The sequence below is a fragment of the Falco naumanni genome, chromosome 1 (genome assembly GCF_017639655.2).
Source record: "Falco naumanni isolate bFalNau1 chromosome 1, bFalNau1.pat, whole genome shotgun sequence".
Classification (NCBI taxonomy): Eukaryota; Metazoa; Chordata; class Aves; order Falconiformes; family Falconidae; genus Falco; species Falco naumanni.
Genome location: NC_054054.1, coordinates 26,315,415 through 26,335,876, shown reverse-complemented (window position 1 = coordinate 26,335,876; position 20,462 = coordinate 26,315,415). Strand labels below are relative to the sequence as shown.

At 57.4% G+C, this 20,462-nt stretch overlaps 1 protein-coding gene across 1 annotated transcript; it reads right to left on the bottom strand.

Moving 5' to 3' along the window:
- Positions 1 to 3,554: 3,554 nt before the first annotated feature.
- On the bottom strand, positions 3,555 to 7,867 carry PRDM8 (PR/SET domain 8). Its single transcript, XM_040586939.1, is given in 5 exon segments — positions 3,555 to 4,343; positions 4,345 to 5,099; positions 5,343 to 5,574; positions 5,792 to 6,012; positions 7,608 to 7,867. Coding segments are annotated over 4 exon segments (1,875 nt in total). The 5' UTR covers positions 6,011 to 6,012; positions 7,608 to 7,867; the 3' UTR covers positions 3,555 to 3,674.
- Between the last annotated feature and the right edge of the window lie 12,595 nt (positions 7,868 to 20,462).

Below are 20,462 nucleotides of genomic sequence, written 5' to 3'. Positions count from 1 at the left end.
CAGCTGTGTGCTCCCGCACAGGCTTGCAGGGGCAGCTCTCCCAAAGAAATGCCTCAGTGCTGCCTTTTCTGGGCTGCAGTGCTGGGAGAGGATCCCATGCCAGGGAAAGCCGGCTGGTTCTGTGGCTTGGCTAGGCTCTACCCTGCACAGAAATGCAGCACAGTATCAGTCCACAGACAGCAAAAGACACTAAAAAAAAATAAAATAAAGATATTCCCTTCCTTCTGATTTCCCGTGCAACCAGTACTGTTTAATTGACAAAAGAGCAGTGTTTGGGCAATAGCACTCACTCTGACCCTGAGGAAAGCCAGCACGGTTCTGAGGGGGTGAAGGATCTGCTGCGGCCAAGTCCTAAGCCCCAGTGGCCCAAGGGAAACTCCTGTCGCCGTCCTCCGTACAACACTCAACCATACAGGACCAAGGGTGCTGCTTGCCCTTATAATGTGATGTCCTGCTTGTGCAGATAGCATCAGCTGGGTTTTATATATCACTTCTGAGCCTGATACCAGATTTTATCAAAATAAAGTCTAACATCTTCGATTAGATTTCCTGCCCACAACTCCTGTACATTTTTGGCACTCATGTAGAGAAACAGCGTGAGCTTTGTGTAGCAGTAATGGCACAGGGTGCGTGCTGCACCACAGGTGCGTTACTACGTGGCATTATTTTTAAGGGGCTGACGGTGCAGGCAGGCACCCCTTAGCCCAGACAGACCGCCAGAGCAAAGCCCTGGGGCTTAACACAGTGCCTGCAGACAGGGTCAAAATGAAAGGGTGGAAGAGCAGGGTGCTGCCGGGGCGAAACAGGGAGAGGCCATGAAGTACTTGGCTTTAATTTGAGAGATGCCGTGTGTGCCGAGGTGCCCGAGCCCCGGTGAGCCAGCTCCTGCAACACTCACCCGTGGACAAGGCCGAGGGGGCCGAGGAGATGAAGCTGCAGCTCTTAACAGCACGAGGACCTAAAAATCAGAGTGCGCGGAGGCGGGGAGAGCTCCGTTTGTACCTTCTTTATCGGGGTGCCGGGCACGCACCGAGCCCCGAGAGCGGCCCCGGGGCTGCTGGAGAAGCGGAGCTGCCCCGCCAGAGGGGCTGGGGAGCCGCGCACCGCCGAGAAGCGCAGGCAGGCAGCCGGCCACCCCCCGGGCACACCCGGGCATCCCCCGGGCAACCTCCGGAGACCCCCGGGCTCCCCCCGGGCATCCCCCGGGCACCCCCGGGCTCCCCCCGGGCATCCCCGGGCACCCCCGCGCTCCCCCCGGGCATCCCCCCGCTCCCCCCGCGCTCCCCGCCGAGCGCGGCCCGCCGGCGGCCCCGCTAGATGGCGATGCCCGCCCGCCCCCGGCGTCGCCGGGCAAAGGGCCCGGTACGGCAGCCCGGGGCACCCCCCGAACGCCCTCCCGAGCCACAGCGACGTTACCGCCTCTAAGGAACGCTCCTGGGGGGTAATTAGGGCTCTCGAGCCCGCCATTAATTGCGGGCAGGTGTAGCCACGCGTGTGCCTGACCGCAATGAACAGCGTTTGGGGGCTGGGGGTGACGTTTCAGCACCTTGTGTGGTTTGGGGGTTATTTGTACCGTCCTGGGGGCCAGGCAGATTTTGGCTTTCAAGGGCAAGTGTGCTGATGGGGCAGACATCATCACAGGGAAGCTGTACGGGGAGGCGGGGGGCACCTCCGGACTCTGATACCAGTTTCCTATCAGTGACCCGCTTGTGCTCTTCTGAAGTACAGGAGTGCCGGTGCTGGTGATCGGCCTCAGGTCTCTGCAGGAAGAGACAATGCAGCTCAAACTATGCAGAGCTTTTAAGTGTGTCCCATTTGAAGCTTCAGCTAACTCACCCCGAGCTGTAAAGGTTGTGCAGTAGGTTGGGGTTCTTCATGGCAAATTCCAAAATGGATGGCAGTGGATGCCGGCGGCACCCTGTGCCACATTTGCACAAAACTGTGGGACTCCCAAGCTCTGACTTGGACTCCTGGCATGCCTCCTGCCCTGAGATATTTTCCTTGCTGGCGACCCACGTGCAGCCTTGTCCCTGTGACACCCAGCCCTCACCAGTTACACCAGCTTGCGCGTGGAGATGAGTTTTCAATACATCACCATGCTGCTGCATCAGCTAGTGCTCTCCCTTGCACCCAAAAATATGTGGGTCTGACACAAAATGCACCCACTGCAGGTGGTACCCATAGGATCAGGCTGTTCACTGCCATGTCCAGGGAGGATCCCCCTTTCCTGAGCCCTCCCATGTGTCCCTAGCTGTGGGCCCATCACCCCAACAATGCACTGGGGCAGAGGGGACCCACCACCAGCCCCCCTGTCTCAGGACACCCCAGACTGGGGGCTCCTCTGTGTCCTGTCACCCCAGGCCCTGTGCAACTCCTGGGAGCTCTGCCCACAGCCAGGGCCCAGGCTCCCCTCACCCTGCAAGCTGGGAACCATGCACAGCCCTGGTAAGGGTGGGGGGCAATAAAGGCTCCTGGCAGAGGTGAGATGGGTGGGTGGCATAGAGGAAAGTGGAAGCCCGACAAGAGGGCTGGGAAGGAAAAGGACAAGGAAAAGAAAAGAAAAAAGGAAAAAAGAAAAGAAAAAAGGAAAAAGGAAAAGAAAAAAGGAAAAGGAAAAGAAAGGGAAAAGGAAAAAAAAAAAGGAAAGGGAAACGGAAAAGGAGAACTGGAGAGAGGAAAGGAAGAGACAGAAAGAGAAAGAAAGAAAAAGAAAGGCAAAAGGAAAAAATGAAATAAAGCAAAAAATGAGAAAGGAAGACGAAATAAAGGGAAGAACAGGATGAAAGAAAGAGAAACAAAAGGTGAGTAAAATGCGGGGCAAACCCAAGGATGAACAGACGGAAGACCGGACGGCTGTAAGAGGCCGAGGGAAGGAGGGAGGGAAGGGAAGGCGAACGGAGAGGAGAGGCAGCTGAGTCTCGCCCCGGCCCCGCAGCCCGGCCCGGCCCAGGCGGGGGCACCGCTCACGCCGCCGCTCCGCTCCCACCGCCCGCCGCGCCGGCATCGAGTAACGTCCAGGTGCTTTGAAGAAAATAAAGTCATTTATTGTCAAAGCATCCAACATACCCAGATAAACTATAAAGTTTAATAAATCTTTTCGAGAGAGGGGAGGGGGGGGAACCAAACCCAAACCGAAAAAAGGCAAGGTAACACGGAACTATCGAGACTCCATTCCACGGGCACCAAGTGACACTCTGCAGTGACAGGGGCACGGGCGGCGGGGGCCGGGCGGGCGGGAGGCGCCCGGCGCATGCAGGACCCCGGCCCGCCGCCCCCGCCGCGCACCTCCCCGCCTTTAGCTTTATATCTAAAATAAAAATTTACCCTGACATATAATTATTATTACATCTAAACCATAAGTGCTTAATAATTTAAGTAGAAACGTATGACAAATGCATCAATATGTTGCAATATATGACATTTTAAAAAATGTATTTTTTTAAGTCATTGGCGCTTTTTTTTTCTTCTTTTTTTCCCGGTGCTTTTATTTTTTTTTTTCCTTTTTTCTTCCTCCTCCTTTTTCTTCTTCTTCTTCTCCTCCTCTTCACCCCCGCTGCCCTCCCCGCCCCTCCCCGGAAAGTGAAAATGCGTGCATCGAAAAGAAAGGAAAGAAAGCGTCGGGCGGCCGCTGCCCTCCGCGGGGGGTCCCCGGGGTGGGGTGAGGGGGGTCCCCGCTAGTTGTGCGAGGTCATGTGGCGGGAGAGGTGGTGGCGCTCGCGGAAGGACTCGTTGCAGATGGGGCACTTGAGCTTCTCCTCGCGGCGCCGCTTGACGAGGGGCTCCAGCGCGTACTCCTTCTTGTGATGGGAACGCATGTGGTACACCAGGTCCGAGGTCATGCGGAAGGATGCGTTGCATTTGGCGCACCAGTTCTGGGCCGGCAGGCACAAAGAGGTGAACGACGGCGGCAGCAGCGTCAGCGCCGACGGCAGCTGCAGCTGCAGCGGCCCCGCCGCCGCCGCCGCCACCGCCGCCGCCGCCGAGCTCTTGGGCCAGAAGGCGGTGGTGTAGAGGAAGGGGCTCTGCTTGGGCAGCCCCCCGCCGCCGCCTCCCCCCCCGCCGCCGCCGCCGCCTCCCCCCCCGCCGCCGCCCGCCGCTTCCCCGCCGCCCGGCAGCTTGACGGCCAGCGCCTCGGCGGCATAGAGGCGGGCGGGGGCGCCGGTGCCGTCGGGGCAGGGCTCGCCCAGCCCACCCAGCTTCTGGCCCAACACTAGCGGCGGGACGTGGGGGAAGGAGCGGGCGGGCTGGGAGAAGGCGCTCTTGCGCTCCTCCGACCCGCCGCCGGGGCCACCCCCCAGCTGCGGCACGGTGGTGAAGGCGCTGCCCCGAGCCGGGCTGCCCCCCCTCCAGGCGGGCGGCCAGCGGGCCCCCGGGGCCGCCGCGGGGGCACAGCCCCGGCTCGCTGCCGGCAGCCCCCGGGGCGGCGGGGGAGGCGCGCTCCTGGCCCTCCTCGGGGCCGCCACCGCCGCCGTCGGGCTCGGGGCCGCGGGCCGTCTTCTTCACCTCCACGAAGGCGCTGCGCTTGGCCTCCCCCGTCTCCGGGCTGGGCGGCGCAAAGAGGCGGCCGCCTTCCTCCAAGCCGCAGTAGGAGCCGGTCGCCCGGTACTGCTGCTGCGGGGCGCACACCGGCTCCTCCTTGGGCGCCGAGGGCAGCCCCGGCCGCTCCGTCGGGAAGCGGCCCCGCGCCGCCGCCCCGGCGCCCCGCTCCTCCTCTTCGGGGTACCGCCGCTTGGCTTTCCCGGCCGCCGCCTCGGGGCCGCCTTCGGGGGCCGCCGTCCGCCCCGGCGACCCGCCGTGGCCGCTGCGGGAGTTTTCCAGCTCCCGCGCTAGGTTGTGGAAGTCCGTGGAGGGCTTGGTGCTGGCGGCGGGGCTGCCGCCGTCGGCCCCGGGGAAGGGGTGGTGGAGCGGCCCGCCGGCCTTGCAGTACTTGCCGGCCTCCTGCTCCTTGCCGGCGCCGTCTTTGCCGACGGGGGCCTCGGCGGCGGGACCGGTGTCGGGGCCGTGCAGCCTCTTAGGGCAGCGGAACCGGAGGTGCGCGGCGAAGGGCAGCTCGAACTGGAAGCGCTGGCTGCACTCGGGGCAGGCGAAGGGCGGCGACCCTGCGGCCGGGCACACGCACAGGCGGGACGGGACACACAGAGACGGAGGCACCGTCAGCCGCGGCCGGCGACGGGGCGTCCCCCGGGGAGCAAGGGGAAGGGGGGCGGGGGTTCCCGACGCCGGCCGCCTCCCTACAGCCACCCCGGGTGCGGATCCTCGCCCAGCCTCCCCCCTCCACGGCGGCCCCCGGTCACCCGCGGCCGCAGGAAGGGGGTCGCGGCGCGGCCGCGCGGGACACCCACCATTGCTGCGGGCGGGGGCCCGGGCGGGGCTGAGCAGCAGCAGCTCCGTCAGCTCCTTGCCGTACCACACCAGCAGCTCCTCGTCCTTGGCGATGCGGCGCAGCGAGCGGTAGAAGAGCTGCCCGCTCTTGATGTAGGCCTCCAGGTTCTGCTCCTCCCGCTCCCGCGCTGACTGCACCAGCCGCAGCCACATCAGCCCCTCCGACGAGCCGTTGGCTGCCGACGTGTCCACCTGCAAACCCCGCGTTAATAACCGCGCACGGACGGACAGACGGACGGACGGACCGACCGACCGACTGACCGACGGGGTGGGGCCGGGCAGCCCCGGCAGCGGCGGCAGGAGAGCGGCTCTGACATCGCCAGCGGTGGGGGAAAGCATCGGGCAGTGGCCATCGGGGCGACCGGCGGCGGCGGGCAAGTTCCCCGGCCGCGGGGCGAGCGGCTCTTACCCGGAATATGTAGGGGACGGTGCGCTTGTCGGTGGACTTGAGGGCGATGAAGGCAATGCTGTCGTACAGGGATGTGTGGCTCAGGACGCAGGGGCCGAAAATGGCATTTTCTGGAATGTCGCAGGTGGTGTAAACGCTGGTGAAAATGTCAGTCAAGCACTGCTGGACCGTCTTGGCGTCCCCGTCCCATATTCCCCTCTGGACGCCGGCGTCCTCCATGCCTGCGGGCGGAGAGAGGGGCAGAGCGGAGACGTTACAGCGCGGTGGGGCCCTGCCGCAGGGCTGCGAGGAGGTGCGGCTGCGACCCGCCGGGGAAAACAAAACAAAATATAAAAGATTGTATAATTAACAAAATAATAATAATAATAATAAAAAAAGCGGCAGGTGAGCACTTTCACCGATCTGGAAGAAAAAATAATAAAGGCGGCGAGGAGCTCCGCGAGCGGAGGCGAGGTGCGGGGAAGCTGCCGCGATGGTTTATCAGCGAGCGCGACGGGCGCCGGCGACGGGCAGCGACGGGCAGGCGCTGGGGGGAGAACCCCGGGCCGAATCCTGCCACGGGCAGCAGCCGGGCAAAAAGGGGCCAGCAGCGTGCGGGCCCCCCTTCCCGGCCGGTGTCCCGTCCCCCCACCCCCACCCCGCCCCTGCAAGAGAGGAGCGGGGCCGTCTCCGGGCAGTGACAGAGGAGCAGAGCGAATGGGTTTCAAGTGGCTTGTCATTGTCGCTGATTGCATGTCAGCTCACCTCTCGCTCCGCTCGACAAGAGGGAACGTATGTCTGCTCATTACCATAATCCAGCACTTTCCCTCCGAGACTTTAATTAAAAGCAGCAAGCAGAGGTAATTATTTTTACCTCGACACGCTTATTTATGGAGGAGGGTGAGCCTCGGCTCCCGTGCCCTGCGAGGGGACGGATGCAGGCGGAGGCGAGGCGGGCGGGCGCAGGCAGCGGGACGGCGGCCCCCGGCTGCCGGTGCCTCCCGCCGCGCCCCCGCTGCCGAGGCCGGGAAGGAGCTCCGCGCCGGGCTGCGGCTGCCCGCGCCCCTGCCTACCCGGTTAGCGTGAGGCTGCCTTCCCCCCACCCCATCTGGAATCGAAATCATTCATTTTGGGTTAGCTCGGGAATAAATCTGTTTCTCTGCGTACGCCTATTTACACCCGAAGCCGGTCGCACCGGGCACGGCCCCGCCGAGCCGCCTTTCCCCGCCGCTTTCGGGAGACAGCCGGGTCGCCGGCGGCCCCCAGCAACTTCGCCCTCCGGAGCGGCGGCGTGGGCGGCGTGGGGTCCCGGGCTCCCCCCCGGGAACGCGGGCCGCGGAGAGGGCGCTTTCGCTGCCTCCCCGCCGCCCTCCTCGTTACGGTGCTGCCCGGCGCATCCCATCCCCGAAGGGATTATTTCGCCAAACGAAACAAACGGCAGCGAGCGGCCCCCGCCAAACTTTCCACCCGCCCTCGCCGGACCCCGCACGGCTCCCCACGGCCCCGCACCTTCCCGTCTGCTCGGGTCCCCCCACCCCTGTCCCCCGGCGCTGCCTCCCCCCCGGCCGCCCTTTGTCCGGGCCGGGCGGCGCCGGGGCCGCTCCCGGAGCCTCCGCCGCCGGGCACCGCATCCCGGGCAGGGCCGCCGCGCCCCGACCCCCCGCACGGCCATCTCCCGGCATTGTTCCCTCCTCCGGGGCTACCCCGCCGGCGCAACGCGGCGCGGCGCGGCTCCGCTCGGCTCGGCTCGGCTCGGCTTGGCTCCCCCCGGCCAGCCGCTGGGCCCGGCGGCAGAGGCTCGGGGGGGGGATGGCGGGGCCCCTCCGCGGGTACTCACCAGGGAGTGTGGGAATAGAATCCTCGCCCCGACAAGTGGCACAAAGACGGGCTCCTGCCTCCGCTGCCCCCGGCGCTATTGTATCAGTGCCGCTCCATGGCCGGGGAGGCGGCGGGCCGGGGGCCGGGGCGCGGGCGGCGGCGGGGAGCGGGCAAGCGAGGCGGTGAGGCGGCCGGGGAGGCGAGTGGTGCAGATGGACCCGATGCAGTGAGTGACTGGCACACAGACACACACTTTTTGTTTGCTGCACATAATCTGCCCAATGACGCGTGACAGCCCACGTCCCCTCCCTTTAACCCCTTCGGGGGCTGCCCGCTCGCTGCCTGCCCACCCGCCCGCCCCTCACCTGGCCCCGCAGCCACAGGGTACCTGCGGGGGGGGGGGGGGGGCGGACACGGGGCACATCCCCACCCCCACCCCCCGCGCACCGGCCCTTTCCCGCGGCAGACTGCGGGTCGGGGGGGCCGCCGCCCCGGGCCGGCCTGGCAGGGTGTGCGGGAGGGGGAGGCGGGGGGCCCGACGGCCGCTCCGCCCGGCGCCGGCATCCCGGCGGCCGCCTTCCCGCTCTGCCCTCTCACCTGCCGGGCAGGGGGGAACCCTCAGACCCGCGAATAACATGCCTCCTCGGCAGGGCAAAGGCAGGCAGGGGTGCCCGTGCGGAGAGGGGGACTGAACGCCCGTCTCGCTCCGCGGACCCGGCCCTTTCGGGATGCTGGCGGCCGAGGCGGAGAAGGCGCTCGGCGGAGGCCCGACGTGCGAACGGACAGTCTCGGGGGTCCCCTTCCCGGCCGGGATCCTCGCGCGCTGCGGAGCGGAGAGCGCTGCCGACGGGGCGGCCCCGGCAGGGCGCCCGCCGCCCGCCGCAGCCCTCGCCGTTGCCGGGGCGCGGGGCAGCGCGAGGGCTCGCACCCCCGCACGCGCAGGGCTCATGTATTGACGGACACGCGCGCACATTTGGTGAGCAAAAGCATCCGCAGATGCTCTGTGCCAAAATAAGGTTTTTACCGCATGGGAAAGTGTTTACCGGTTCCTCCCTCATCGCCGTCATTTCAGACACAAAACAGATTAAAAAAAATAAAATAAAAATAGAATTTAAAGCCTCCTAAACTAAACAAAAGAAGAGACAAAGCGTTTTCCAGAGGCGAACGCAGCGTTGTTTGCAATCAGAGAGTGGGCTGATGTTTGGCTTTCAAATTCACTTATCCTCTACGTAATTACGATTTTCCTTGCATTAGGATTAAAGGCTGCATATAATATGCTTTCAACATTTATCTTATTAATTCGACAAAAGACAGCGGAGATTGTCATAACATTAAAAATATGTGAGGCTGTAAAAATTTGGATCTCAATTCCTGCTTCAGAGGGGTTCACCCCCTCCCCTTTTCCCTTTTCCTGGTTTTTTTTTTCTTTCTCCTCTTTTTTTTTTTCTTTTTAAGTGCTGCAGTTCTCGCTGTGTGATATAAATTGTCCGAATGACTGGCATTAGTAGAGGGGAAAGAAAACCTACGCGTTATTTTTATTCGCGAGAATTTTAAGGGACACCACGGTACATAAACTATCTCGAAATTGCTTCGACATTATCTCAGCTACCGAAATTCCCCGATACTAAAAAGGACCGTAGCAGCATTTATGGGCATTTATTCAGCCTCGGATGCTACGGTAAAAGTGAATCCCAGGCAACAGCGTCGCCCCAGCCCCGCGGAACAGCACTTTGTGTACGCGGGCTCTTTCCGTGTAAGTTGATGCTTCCAGGCGCCGCGGCCGGGGCGCGCCCGCCGCAGACCCCAGCTGCCCCCGCTCCCTGCGAGAGGCCGGTGCCGGTGCCTGGGCAGCCCGCCGTGCCAGCGGCCGGCATCACGGGCCGCGGGGCTGGGAGGCGGCCGCTGCCCCGGGCTCACCAAAAAGCCGCACCAGGATTTTTTTTGTTGTTGTTGTTTTTGAGATGTGGGGGTGGACGGTGAAGGTGCGCCCGGCCCCGATCCAGCTGCCGCCCCGCTGCGGGCCGAGGCCCCGGGCGGGGCGAGGGGCCCGGCCCTAACCGGGGAGAGAGCGGCTGCCCCCGGCCGCATCCCGGCCAGGCCCCGCGCATCCCGCCGGTGTGTGTCCGCCTGCGGGACCGAGTGAACGGTACCTGCCGCCTCCCGCAAACCACGCACAGAACGTCGCGGCACACGGAGGCACAGTGTATGCGTTTATCCTTTCAGAACATCTCCCGCGGACAGCCAAGGGCGACCCGGGCTAAGGAGCTCCAAGCCATCTTCACACGGAGCCGCCAGCTGCCTCCTCGCTTGCTTCCAGCCCCCCAAAAGCGCCGCCCCGGCTCCGCAGCACCTGGCGCCGGCGCAGGCCTCCCGCGACGGCACTGGCCCGGTGAGAAGGGGCTCCCGGGGAAGGGGAGTCCCCGGCAGCGGCCGCGGCGGGACCGGGACTTGGGCTTGGAGGCGGCCGGGCGGGTAAGCCGGCGTCCCACGGACACGCGGGGCCGACGGGTGTCCAGCCCCGGGGGGGCGGCCGGAGCTCTGCTGCTCCCCGGCCGGGACCCCGCTGGGGAGGCAGGGCGGCTGCGGGGGCCAAGGGGCCGGCGATGCTCGGCTGCCGTTATCGCTTAACCTCTCGGCGGGAAGTGCCAGTTTTCTGCCCGTGGTGAGTTACCATGGGGATGGCTGCAAAGGACAGAGGAGCGGTCTCTCTGAGGATGTCAGGGCACCCTTCTGGCTTCACTGGAGAAGCCTTCTCTTTCCTCACCAGATTTCACCCGGGAAGGCAAAGGGAAAAGGGGCCAGGTGAGGCTGCACAGCTTGTGTTCAGAAACATTCCTGCATCCTTGGGAAACGCTGCCTCAAAGTTGTGACCTGTGCCAGGCCTGTGGATGTATGGTTGCTCCTTTGAGGAGACACATACGCAGGCCAGAGTCAGCTCACAGGCGACTACTGTAAAGTGAAAAAAAAATAATGCTGAGAAAATACGCAAGTTCCCAGAGGTGCAGGAGCCCAGCCATGATCTTTCAGGCAGTGCCAGGGGACCACAGGGAGGAGGGATGAAGGGATGCCCAAAGCTGCCTTGCTGCCCTCTCTGCCCTCTGCTGTCAGAGGCAGGGCTGGCCTGCAGTTCTCAGGGGGAGCGCACGAGGTGGAGCAGAAAAGCAACTCAAAAAACGAAATGCGGAGCCACAAGCTTTCCTGGTGCCTGAAGAAATGCAGGCAGAATAGTTCTCTTCCCCTGAGACAAACACGGCAGCTAGGCCTCTGTAGTGGAAATAAATGGGGGCCTCAGCTGAATGACAAATCATCATTTCTGCATTTAGCTGTTACCAGGCTTGTGGATGGCGCCAGTCCACAGGAAGTCTTGTACTGGGGCATCAGCAGCATCACTGCCATGCTGCAGACCAGCAAACAGGAGCATGGAGAAGCAGTATTTCTCTCACTGTTAGTAATGCTTCTGCGTAGGCATGAGATCCTTCTGGGACTCCTCAGCCGGGCAACCAGACGGACATTTCCCCACCACCACGCCCTTGCCAGGGCTGAGGCACACTGGCAATGTCTGCCCTATCTTGTTTGCAGCTCAGCTCCCGAACAAGCCCATGCTCGCTGTCCCTTCCTATTTCTGTCGACCCTTCAGATGCATCTCACTGATGCTTGCAGCAGCACCTGGGACGTCCAGGTCAAGTTGCTGCCATGCGACAAAACCATGAAGCCCTTTTTGCCAGACACCAGCTTTGGCTGTGGTTCACTCCAAGTAGGAGCAAACGTTCCTGCTCTTCCAGGAGCCCCAGACAGCCACAGTGGGACTCATTGTCCCTTCCCCACCTGTTCTCATCATGACTCAGAGACGCCATAAGCACCTTGGCTATTTCTTCAGCCCTTGATGGTGCTTGAACTTGCCCTGTACTTCTTTCTGAGCAGAAACTAGTTAGAAATATTAATTTGTATATTCACCAAAGGGTCACAGATTTTTTTTTGTAACTGAGCAGAAAACAGATCGCTGAATGTAATATGGGGCAGTTGGTTAAATGGCTAATATATAGCCCCAAATCACTTCCAACTTTTTTCTCAAAATTATTTCTCTCAACCATGGCTTTCTGTTTCTCCTCCTTACTTGTCATGATAGTAGCACCAAGGTTTAAAACGTGGAAAACCTTCACCAAGCTTTAGCTTCCTTAAAATGTTTAACAGCCTCATGGAGGATGTTACGGGCTATGTGGGACCGAAAAGGGGGAGAAATGTAAGGGGAGAAGGACTGAAATCTACTTCTGCTTCATGTATGCCCTCAAGCCTTTCTGTCCCCGTATGCCACCACCAGTGTTTCGTGCTGGGGCCGGAGCTCACCCCACTGCGTGGCTCTTGGTTGCCATCAAGCTTTGGCATGGGACCACACAGAAACCAAGAGATGATTGGCAGCGCTGGAGCTGGTGGCAAAGCCTGAGCCTCTGTAGGGGTGACTGGGGGACAGCACAGAGACTGCTCCCTGTGAGGGATGCTCCTACAGCCCCTGGCCCAGGGGCTGCCCAGCATGGTGGGGCAGCACTGGACTCCCTCTCCTTCAGGAGATCCAGGGTCTGCAGCGTGTGGTGGGCAGCCCAACCCTGGTGTTCCCCTGCTGACCATGTGGCCTGGGTGACATTTGTGTCCCTAAAACCTCACCACTGGGACCTGCTTTCTGGGTTACACATAGACAAGCCTTGGCCAGAGCTGACTGCCCAGCATGTTCCTGTCGGGTGGATGATCCACATCTGGGGATGTTTTTTTCCCTCCCTGGGCAGCCTGCAGGGCTGTGAAGGCCTCTGCTGCTCCCCTGAGTGACAGTCCCTAAAGTTTGCAGAGGTTTGCTAAACCCTGGTGGGGAGGGGGTGGGGAAAGCAGTGAAAGGGACAGGCAGACAGAGGGGGAGGGAGGGAGGAAAAAAAGAAAGATGCAGAGGATTTCAGCTCCTGCTCTGCTACAGCAACTTGACTTGGGGTGTGTGAAGGAGCCTGAAACTTAAAAAGATTTATTTTCCCTAGTCATAAATCTCATCCCGTTGTTCCTCTGACCAACCAAGCATGATAAAGTCCTTTTCCATAAAGTATTCAGTATTAAAGCCACAAAGCTCACCCAATCAGTAGCCATCTGCTTCTCCCATAACTGCTGCTCCAGAAGCAGGGAAAAGCAGCCAGAAGAGAAAGGGCACCACTGTTACGGCTCAGGGACAAATGAGGAGGCAATGAATAGCAGTCAAAACCTTTAGTTTGCCTTGTATATCTGTATCTATAGAGACAGAGAAAGAAAGGAAGCATTATATTGATACAACAATTGTAAAACAAAAAAAGGAAGAGGCATCTAAAGGGCAATACAGCAGGCATCAGAGGGCCCCACGTAAAAGGGATGCGAACAGATTTATAGAAACCTTTAATTGGTTTTCAATTGAAAGATAAAGAGGCCAAGGAAAAAACGGGGAAGAGCGGCCAAGTGATCTGCATTACACCCGTGCATCGGCACCCGATCTCATGCAGCCACAGCATTTCTTATTTTGTTACGATTTCCCCGCTGTCGAACCCCCCTCCACCCCGTCCCTCCGTGAAAGCATCCCAGCCCGCCCAGCCCAGCTCCGCTGAACTTGACTTTCAGCCGGCTGGAAGAAAGCGACCGATATCGACGCATACGCACTCACACCTCGCCCCCCGCCCCTCGGGGCTAAACGTTGTGAAGGGCCATCCCCAAAGGATGCCCGGCAAGGGCGGGGGGCAGGGCCTGCCCCTCGAGGGGTGTTTGGGGGGTACCTCTCCTCCGGGGCTCGGAACTCGCCGCGCCCCACTCCGCGCCGCTGCCTTGGCTACAGAAATAAAAGCAGCGGTGCAGGTTATAGTTAACGCGGGGGGCGGGGGTGGTGGTGGTGCGGGACCAGGACGACCGTCCTGAGCGAAGCCGCAGGAGCGAGCCAGGGGCGGGTGACTTGGCCGGGGGGCGGGAGGAGCACAAGCCCCGGCTGGGGCAGCATTGCCCAGACCAGGCGGAGCGTGGCCCCCCGCCCCTTCCCGCACCCACCGCCGGGTAATTAGAGGGTTAATGACCGAATTATCTGGTGCCGTAAGAGCAAAGCGTTTGGCCGAAAATCCCCACCGCATCGCGCCGGTGGCCTCGCCCCCCGCCTTGCGCCGGGACATCACCCCCGAGACCGACGGGACTCCTGCACACGGACCCCCGCACACGGACCCGCGCACGCATCCGCGCACAGGGACCCGCGCACAGGGACCCGCACACGGACTCCTGCACACGGACCCCCGCACGCGGACCCGCACACGGTGCGGCGGCGGGTCGGGATTAGCCGCCGCTATAATGCCGCTTTCCGGGATTACGCCCGGGATTAGGCGGCAGACGCGGGGCAGGCAGGCGGCCCCGTCCCCCGGCGCTGCTGCGGCGGGGGGGCTTTGGGGGAGCTCCCGGGAGTTCGGAGGAGTTTCGGGGCGGCCCGGACCCCCCCGGCTTTTCTCCGCAAGGGCAGCCGCTGTGCAGGGAGCGTGCTGCCGATGGAGGGCAGGAGAGGAAAGACGAAGCCGGAGCTGCTGCCGGCGGCGACATTCACACCCCAGGCACCTTCCTGCGGCAGGGCCGGCCCCGCGGGGGGACGGCGCCCCCCGCCCGGCAGCGCTGTCAGCCGCGCCCGGCCCAGCCCCCCGCCCCGGCGGGGAGGGCGAGGTGCGGGGCCGGGGGGGCCGCAGGGACCAGCTGGGGCCGGGCCTCAAACAGGAAAAAGGGTGCTGTGTGGGTTTTATTTTGTTTTTGTTGTTGCTTTGTTTTGGTTCTTTTTAGGTCCTCTGGCATGTGAAGGAAACCATCCCAAATAGAATTTATGTGCGCATTAAAAACACCGGTGAGATGCGCTACCCCCCCTCACACAGGTTTTGTTTGTCTCTCTCAGACCTGTGAGTGAGATTGAATGCTGCGTTGAAGGCACAAGTTACTCGGTGGCTTTTCCCAAGCACTATCGTGTCCAGCAGCACTGTATTATGTCAAAAATCTGGCATGGCAGCCAGTGGCACATCTGCTAGGTGTGGATGACATTCATTAGCCAAGGTTCTCTGCTAAATGGCCTGCCAGAGTCTCAGCAGCAATGTCCAATGCCAATCACTCGTTTGCTGCCAGCTGAAAGGCAATCCTGCTTCAGGGATGGCTTCTTTCCATGCTGGCAGGAGAAACAGAGGAAACAATGCATTTAGATGTTTGGGATGTGAGCGAGGTTGCACATGGGAGCAGCAAGCAGATGTAGCAGAAGAAGCGATGAAGTTGTGAAGTGTCATTTAATAATTGCAGCACACGGGAAATGTACTGGCAAGTTGAGATTTAGGAAGGGAAAGTATTAACCCCTTTCCAAACCACAGGGCAGACAGTGGTGGATGCTTTTTGAAAGGAAATGTAATGAGACCAACCCAGCAAATCACCTGTTTGTGCCCATAAAGGATACACAACATCTTCAGCACAGGGAGTCTCACGTCAAGACATCCTGGAAAGCAACTCAGGCCCACGAATGTGTCAGTGTCGCAAATCTTGGTATCCATGAACATGGCTTTGAAAGCAAGCAGTGAAGCAGCTGGGTTGGGCATTGAGATGCCATTGTAACTGAGTTGTGTGGAGGTTTTCTTTCTTATTCTAGTGTGTGGGTTTTTTGTTTGTTTGGTTGGGTTTTTTTTTGGGGGGGGATGAATAAATGCAAGCAACTTTGAAGCAGATTGCTTGTATGTGGGCTCTTCTGAACCCCATGAAAAGGGAGGCAGGACAGGTCTGCAGCGCTCAGCTCCCCACTGCCTGGGTACACCAAGCCCACGACTGCCCCCCTGCCTAGCCACTTCAGGCATGACCTGCTGCCTCTGCAGGGGGACGAGCAGCACTGGCCTGCTCAAGAGTCAACCTGACTCAGGTTGCCCTTCCTCTCTGGAGGTCTACCTGCTGCAGTCTGGACCATCTCCCTGCTTGTGACTTAGTGGGCTCAGTGCTGGTTTTGACATCTTGGTTCACAGCCTAAAAAGGGCAGCTGCGTAACTGGGGCAGGCTGGGCACTCATTGCACTCTCCTTTGAATGATGTGGAGGCCAGAGACGGAGGGAAGAAGCACCTGCTCAGCACTGCTAATGTCATCTTTCTCTGGGAAGAGAGGCTTCATTTTCCTCTTCTCATAGGTCCTGTAAAGGTCCTTGTTCCTACAAAGGAATTAAAACACCTTAGGGTGAGATGGGTGTAAAGATGTTAATACTCCCCTCTTATGACTTTCATAAAACTACAACCACGTAACGAGGTTTGAATTTGAGCCAGTATTTGCATTCCAGTGAACCCAGAAAGCAACCTCAAATAGGTGCTCAATGAAAACTTCCCTCATCCCTCTGCTTTCCTTCTCTCAGCTTCCACTCCTACTTCTATTTCTGTTTACATCCGTTCATTTAAGTAGTGGTTCATAAAATGTTTAAAATGCTACCTACATACAAGAGCATACTGTCCTTGCCTCCCAGATGAATTTCTATGACAGCCTCTGTATCTTAAATCTTCCACTACTTTTGCTCATGCAGGAAAAGACCCCTGGTAGCTCTCACTGCCTTTTTTACTTCTTTCAACCAGTCAAGGAATTACTGGTTTTTCCTCCCAGTGTTGGCCTCTCTGCAATTACCTGTTCTGTTAAACCCCCACATACACCTTTCTGCAGTCCCCCAAGAGCCTCACATCCATGCATGCCCCACCAGGTCAGCATCCTGCACCAAGGTGGTGCCCACCTCTAATGCCACGTGTGCTCTGCCCGAGGTTTATAGGACAACTCATAGCCAGCGGCTGTGGCGCCCCCAGTTTCCCCTGCCCAGCTATCTGTGGCACAGGCTCAGTTGTCAGCCCTCGTCCTGGTAGCCTTCTGCTCCCACCACTCTGGGAAGTCACTGTACTGGGGGCTGAGCCTTATCAACCTTCTGTTTCTGTGTTTCTGCAGTGGGTTTGTCTCTGTTCTGGTTAGCAGGTTGGCCTCAACTACCTAAGTGTCTGCGAATTATAAGGTATGTCCCCAGTTTCCTACTTTTCATGCTTTAACACTTGCTGTACCACACCAACATACTTTTGGCACAGGCTGTGTGAACCCCGTAACGTACCATCCTCAGGCACTGGCACTGGGTGTGTTTTAAGAGCGGGAACCAAACAGAGAGGCAGAGATGTGACAGTGCTTCTGCCTGCCATCTCCAAACATTATACCTTTGCTTAAACATATGAACAATCCCATTTGATCTATCCTGGTGCGTAAAGCTAAGGCTATTAAGTGTGCGCAGGGTAGCGGTCTCCTCACAGAGGAGTTAGAAGAGAGTGGAAAGGAGAGGACAGGGCACGGCTCTGAGGGGGAGCTGTGGTGGTAGGAAACACTTCCTTGCTCTCCTTCCCCCTGGAACCATCCATGTTCTCCTTCGGCTGCTCCTGGTGCTGTACAGCAACATCGTCGGGCTCCCCTCGGGGTTTGGCATTTCCACTGACATCAGCTACGTGAATGCAGTAATCATTAGGGCTGTCAAGACATGTGCATGTGGGGGCAAGTATTTTAAAAACTCTTGTCAAAACAAAAGCCCAATTTCATTTTTTAATTCCAGGTTGGACTTAGTGGTCATTGTGTTTGAAACCATGTATCATTTTATTTCCAGTGTGTTTCTCACATGACTCGTTACAACTGCGTTCGTTGTCACTGTTTTCAGACAACTACACGGGAGAGAGCAGAGTTATTGCTGCTCCTACAATGAGGGTTCTGTGCAAAAAAGCACTCATGCACGTGTTTCCTTCACTTTCAAAGGATTTTAAGCATGTACTTAGATTTAAGCCTAAGTACTTTTTGGAACAGGGAACATCTCTCAGAAGTGGGACTTGATTCAAAATCTGTATGTCCACAGAGCTCTGTCTCTTACCTCCCTGCTTTAAGCACTAGAACGTCTCCTGCCTCAGCTGTACAAAACCATGTCACACCGTTTGATACATTTCTTGGCACGTGCACATTCTACTTCACAATACTACCATTTCTTCCCCTTTTATTTAGTTTGCTTTTCTTTGAGTGCAGTGTAATATGTTTTACTGTATGTACTACTACATACTGCTTGCACAATGTTTTGCATGATCTAATATTCTTTGTTCAAAACTGCAAAAAAATCTAAATAAAGACTATAGTGTGTCGCATCAGTATAGGCATCAGCTAACGTTTTCTACGGCATATGGTACTTCAGAAGCCATATGTACCACTGTTTAGTGATTCTGGCAAAGAGGCACAGAATGGTGAAATCCAACTGCCAGGATTTCTGAAAACAAATATGTAAATGCTCCAGTGCTTTTGTTATTCATAACATACCTCTAACACAGCACATACAATATGCTGTTCATTCTGTAACAAGTATACTACTAAACTATATTTGTTTCAGTTCTCATTTTAAAAGATTTTTTTCTTCTGTGTACGATTCCTCCACCCTTTCTATCAAAATCAATTTAAATTGCAATTTAGAAAAGGCATTTTATCTATTTTAAAGGATGCATTTTCCAGAGGGATTGTGTATCTATGCAAGGGTCTCATATCAGAACAAAGACAGACATTATTTCAGCAGTCTGAGAATGCCTGTTATAACTAGTGGAATGAAAGCAAGAAAGGAAACCGCATTTAATAAGATCAGTTGTGCAGAGTGAAGTCTGTTCAGCCAGGAATAACCTCCCAGGGAAAACCAGTTGGTTGGCCCCGTTCACGGGCAAAGCGAGTAGGCTGACAAATCCTTTGGGAATATGCCCTAGGAGACAATAGTTGTGAAGGAAACAGATGATTTCAGACACATGGTCAAAGGTAGATGGCAGCTGCCAAACTTTGACGTGGGCTGGGATCGGTCCGCGTGAGCTGGGGCTCCATCACTGGCTGAGGAACAAAGGAGAAGCTCCACAGATGTTGGCTTCTCCACAGAAGGGCCAGCAGCACCAACGCTGGCATCTTTTGTGCAGCAGCCTGAGATGTCAGGGCACCAGCATTAGGGCAATGCACAGAGCACAGCTCTCTAACTCATTTGGGCAAGCATAACTCGCCCAGAGCCCATCCCTCACTCATGCAGAACATGCATGCATTGGTGAAGGTGCTTTAGACCCCACCGGAGAAGGCAGGAGCACTCCTTCCAGAGCCAGCACAGGCAGGTAAACAAGGATCAACACCTGATTCCCCCATCTCTGGCAGCGCTACTTCATGATGCTGCTCTAATCTGCAGAGAGCCCATCATTTTGCTATGATGAAGTATTTCAAAAAGTTGCTATTTAACATTCAGCCTCACCATTTCCAACAAACATTTTAAAATTCCTTGTCGCCATGATTGCCTCTGTCTTTCGGTTTATCAGTGTACACGGAGACTGAAATTATGGGACTGATCAAACATGTTAGCAAGTTGTTCTGCAGCTCACTCTGGCCTCGTCTGAAGCAAGGCTGCTGTAAATCACTGTCAGAGCCTGCTCGGTACCCCTCCAGCTATGGGTGACACCAGCGAACCAGGCAAACCTGGAGCTGCCTGGGGAATCAGAGGAGGGAAAAAATACAGCGATGCCTCTGAGAAACACTTAAATTTTCACTCACTGCTTTTGTTACTTATATTGTTAAAACTAACTAACCAAACCATGACTCCCCTGCATGCATTCTCAGCAAAATACTGTCATGCTACAAGTTCTTGAAAAATTTCAGCCGTCTCCAGACATGACAACATTACCTGAGACACACAGATGCCTTTCTTCCAAGGGATCAAGGACTGCTTTTCCTTTCTTTGCCCATCTTGAACTACAGCATCCCATTTCAGTAAGCACAACCTTCCTCACCGGGGTCTCATGCCCACCACAGCCTCTGCTTAGCTTACTTCCTACGCACATTGCAGACTTGCTCATTAACTAAAATCTCCTGTCAAGTCCCCACTATACTATTCTGAACTGAAAACAGTCTGGGTGCCCAAGCAATTCCTTTATGGTAGGTTTTTTTCTCCCCCACAATGTTAACCAGGATCCTGCTTTCCTCCTCAGAAGTTAAAAGAAATACCCTGTTATAAAGCTTAAGCTAGAACTCTGCATGCAGTCGGGTCTTTCGCTTCTAAACACTGACTTTTTTTTTGTATTCTAACGCAAAAACAAATCTTAAAATTAGCCTTCATGTTTTCCTACTTTCACAGATCCTTAAGCCAGACCCTGTTTTTTTCTGTTCTTTTCTAGCCAGCAGGTGATAATAAGTGGCCATAAGAAATGTTGGCTCTGAGCATAAGAAGTGCCTGGATTAGAAAAAGAGACAATTAGAAAATGAAAAGTGGCAACAAACTCCTAAGAAGCCAAAAATAAATGAACAAACATACAATCTGGCGATCAGAAAAGCTGCATTTTTTCCCTTACTGCAATAAAAAACAACAATGCAGCAATCACAGAATATTTTGAATGAAGTCTATGAGGACAGGAAAAAACACAGCAGCCAGCCACAGTCAAAAAGGTAAAGCCACGGACAACCCCAAGAAAACCATCTGAATAAGTGAAAGGGGCTGTGCTGCAATCCGGGACCAAGCCAAGCTGCTGCATGAAAGGAAGTAACAAGAAGGGCTGAGCAGCTCACACCGGGTGGCCGCTGATAAGACATAGCAGTAGCCACGCAGCCACACGGTAAGACAAACTGCACAAAGGGAAGGGAGCCAAAAAAAGAGCGCGTTGATTGAACTGGTTCATGTACACCGGCATTTATGGCAGAGCAAAGGTCACTCTTGTATTATCTCTTGTGAATCCCTCTTGAATGAGCAGGCTGGTGATTTAATGGGCTAAGAATGAAGATTTATTGACATACCATGGGTTGCTGGCCCTAACTCTTAACCCGCTGGCAGAGGGTTTATTTT